This window comes from Colobus angolensis, unplaced genomic scaffold, assembly GCF_000951035.1.
Source record: "Colobus angolensis palliatus isolate OR3802 unplaced genomic scaffold, Cang.pa_1.0 Scaffold2, whole genome shotgun sequence".
NCBI lineage: Eukaryota > Metazoa > Chordata > Mammalia > Primates > Cercopithecidae > Colobus > Colobus angolensis.
The window spans coordinates 12,260,343-12,263,717 of NW_012115154.1; the positions used below are offsets into that span (position 1 = coordinate 12,260,343).

Sequence of the window (3,375 nt, forward strand, 5' to 3'; positions counted from 1 at the left end):
CTTTCCCTTGTAGGTAAGAGACCCTAGTCTGTCCAGACCTATTTCTGCCCTCAATGCCTCCTGCCTCCTTTCTTTCCTACTTTCCCTTATTGTGGACACTGCAATAAAAGGAAAGCTCGTGAAGAGGCAGACATGGAATAAGAAGGAATTGGTTCTAATTTTTTTTTTTTTTTTTACCATGTAGCTTGTTTTTGTTTAAGGTTCAAAATTGATGCTATAACATTAGTTTTACTGACAAAGCACTTGCTGAGCAAAAGTAAGGAGAAGGGAATCTCCATTCCAATGTACATTCAAGTGAATTCATATCTTCCTCTCTGTCTTTTTTTATTTTTATTTTTATTTTTATTTTTTATACTTTAAGTTCTAGGGTACATGTGCATAACGTGCAGGTTTGTTACATATGTATACTTGTGCCATGTTGGTGTGCTGCACCCATCAACTCGTCAGCACCCATCAATTCATCATTTATATCAGGTATAACTCCCCAATGCAATCCCTCCCCCCTCCTTCCTCTCTGTCTTGAACAATGAAGAAGGGTCCTTAGACATCTGCTTTCTCTTCCTCCCTCGTATCTAAAAAGTCTTAGCATTCATATCCATATTTGTTTTCTTTCACGGCCATAGCAACAGGAGCAAGTTGAAAGAAGCAAAAAAAAAAAGAGACCAAGGTACAATTACAATCCTATCCCACAAAGAGGTCAAAGGCTACCCAAAAGACCAGTGGGCCGCAGGATCCTCAAAGCATCTAAGCCATTCGTATACTCTCAGGTATGTTACAGGTGGTCTCCAATTTTATTTGTATCTGAATTTGTGGAGAGGATGCAGGGAAAATCATGTTTGTTGGCTTACCTATCCCGACACAGACATCATGTTACTGCTAAAACACATGATTCTACAGTTGTACTACCAGTAACAATTCAAAAAGTCCTTTCCCCATATGTTATCTACATTTGATGCTACATGTACTCGTGAGTTATGTAATAATGTCCTCTTGCATATATAATGTTTATCAATAAACCAACATCATGAATCTGCCTAATAAAATCAGGTTTAAACATGGGTTTCCGGTTCCAGATTTTTCCTCCAGGCCTTGCTTCTTCCAAATCTTTCCTTTTGTAGTAGATTTACACATTTCATCAAAATGAGTCTGGTTGACATGTTCAAGGTAATTCTTTAACTTTCCAACCACATTCTTCTTTATTGCTTATCATTTTACCTGCTGGTTGTCATTTGAAATTCTCTCCTTGCCCTGGAATCTGAAGTAAGTTGGTAAAGATTCAGAATTTCTAGTGTTGCAATACATTATTTACTTTTGTAGTACATTTACACATTCCATCAAGATGAGTCTAGTTGACATACTTAAGGTAATTTGTTAACTTTCCAACCATATTCTTCATGGCTTATCATTTTTACCTGCTGGTTGCCATTTGCAATCCTCTCCTTGCCCTGGAATCTGAAGTAAGTTTGTAAAGATGTAGAATTCTAATGTTGCAATGCATCATTTCTAGGATTTAACTGGCTTCCCTGACATCAAATTGTGTCTTGTAAAGGCCATAGTTTGTCGTTCTGATGCAAAGTAAATGTAATGCATGTTGGGTCAAGACTGTCATTTTGGCCAATAAATGACCTGAAGTACCTGCCCTAGGGCTGGCTGGCATGTACAGAATGCATTCAAACAAGTTATTCTTATGGTTAGTCAACAACTTCTGTTTTTTTCTGACTCCCTTCACAGGTTAATAATCCTTAAATATTTTAATGGGAACAAATAACCAGACTTGGGTGAGTGAATTTATTCTCCTTGGCCTGTCCAGTGACTGGAACACTCAGGTCTCCCTCTTTGTCCTGTTCTTGGTCATGTACATGGTGACCATGCTGGGGAACTGTCTCATTGTCCTTCTGATCAGACTGGACAGCCGACTCCACACTCCCATGTATTTCTTTCTCACCAACCTCTCCCTTGTCGATGTCTCCTATGCCACAAGCATAGTCCCTCAGCTGCTGGCGCATTTTCTTGCAGAACATAAAGCCATCCCATTGCAGAGCTGTGCAGCCCAGTTATTTTTCTCCCTGGCCTTGGGTGGGATCGAGTTTGTTCTCCTGGCAGTGATGGCCTATGACCGCTATGTGGCTGTGTGTGACCCCCTGCAATACTCGGCCATCATGCATGGAGCGCTGTGTGCTAGGTTGGCCATCACATCCTGGTTCAGTGGCTCCATCAACTCTCTCGTGCAGACTGCTATCACTTTTCAGCTGCCCATGTGCACTAACAAGTTTATTGATCATATATCCTGTGAACTCCTAGCTGTGGTCAGGATGGCTTGTGTGGACACTTCTTCCAATGAGGTCGCCATCATGGTGTCTAGCATTGTTCTTCTGATGACACCCTTCTGCCTGGTTCTTTTGTCCTACATCCGGATCATCTCCACCATTGTAAAGATCCAGTCTACAGAGGGAAGAAAGAAAGCCTTCCACACGTGTGCCTCTCACCTCACGGTGGTTGCGCTGTGCTATGGCCTGGCCATTTTCACTTACATCCAGCCCCACTCCAGTCTCTCTGTCCTTCAGGAGAAGTTGTTCTCTCTCTTTTATGCCATTTTGACACCAATGCTGAACCCCATGATTTATAGCCTAAGGAATAAAGAGGTGAAGGGGGCTTGGCAGAAACTATCATGGAAATTCTCTGGGTTAACATCAAAGCTGGCAACTTGACTCACGAGCATGACTTAGAGAAACCAACTTTACCTCAGTGTTCATCCAACTCAGATCTGACAGGTGTAAACTATATTGTCCTGGCAACCAGGAAGGAGATGACATAACATGAACTGTGGGTGTTATGTAGGAGGCTGAGTGGTTGAGTTGGATGGGGTGTGGGATGTGGGGTTATGTTCATGAACAGTGGAGTTAGATACTGCTGTTATAAAACTTCCCACACTTCTTCCACCTCCACTCTTACAGCCTGACAATCATTAAAAAAAAATTACTACTTACTGTTTTGATTTGTCACATCGTTTGTAATCATAAACCTATTCATGGATGTTACCTTAGACCACTGGTACTTACACATCCACATTTTATAAAAGGTTATGGTGCTTTCGTTGAAAACAAAACGCATTTTTACATTTGAAGACTCACTTTAAATAATTTGTAGCATAGGTCATCATATGCAGTAATCGTGTGAGTCAACATTCTGAGAAAAGTGTTATTGTCAAGGCTGACTAAAATGTTTTTGTGCAGTACCTACAAAAGGTGAACATAACGTCTTTTCCTGAGTGCCGGAGGTAATTCAGTGAAAAAATATCAACTCAAGGTCTTGTTTTACCTTTATAGGGTTATAATCAATGGTTGTTTGTACTAAAGACTATTATTGACCAAGAAA

General features: G+C 40.7%; 1 protein-coding gene across 1 annotated transcript; it reads left to right on the forward strand.

Moving 5' to 3' along the window:
* The first annotated feature begins 1,754 nt into the window (after nt 1-1,754).
* LOC105511265 (olfactory receptor 2F1) lies at nt 1,755-2,708 on the forward strand. The gene has a single exon (XM_011941399.1). The coding sequence runs from the start codon at nt 1,755-1,757 to the stop codon at nt 2,706-2,708; it is 954 nt and encodes a 317-aa protein (XP_011796789.1).
* Nucleotides 2,709-3,375: the final 667 nt, after the last annotated feature.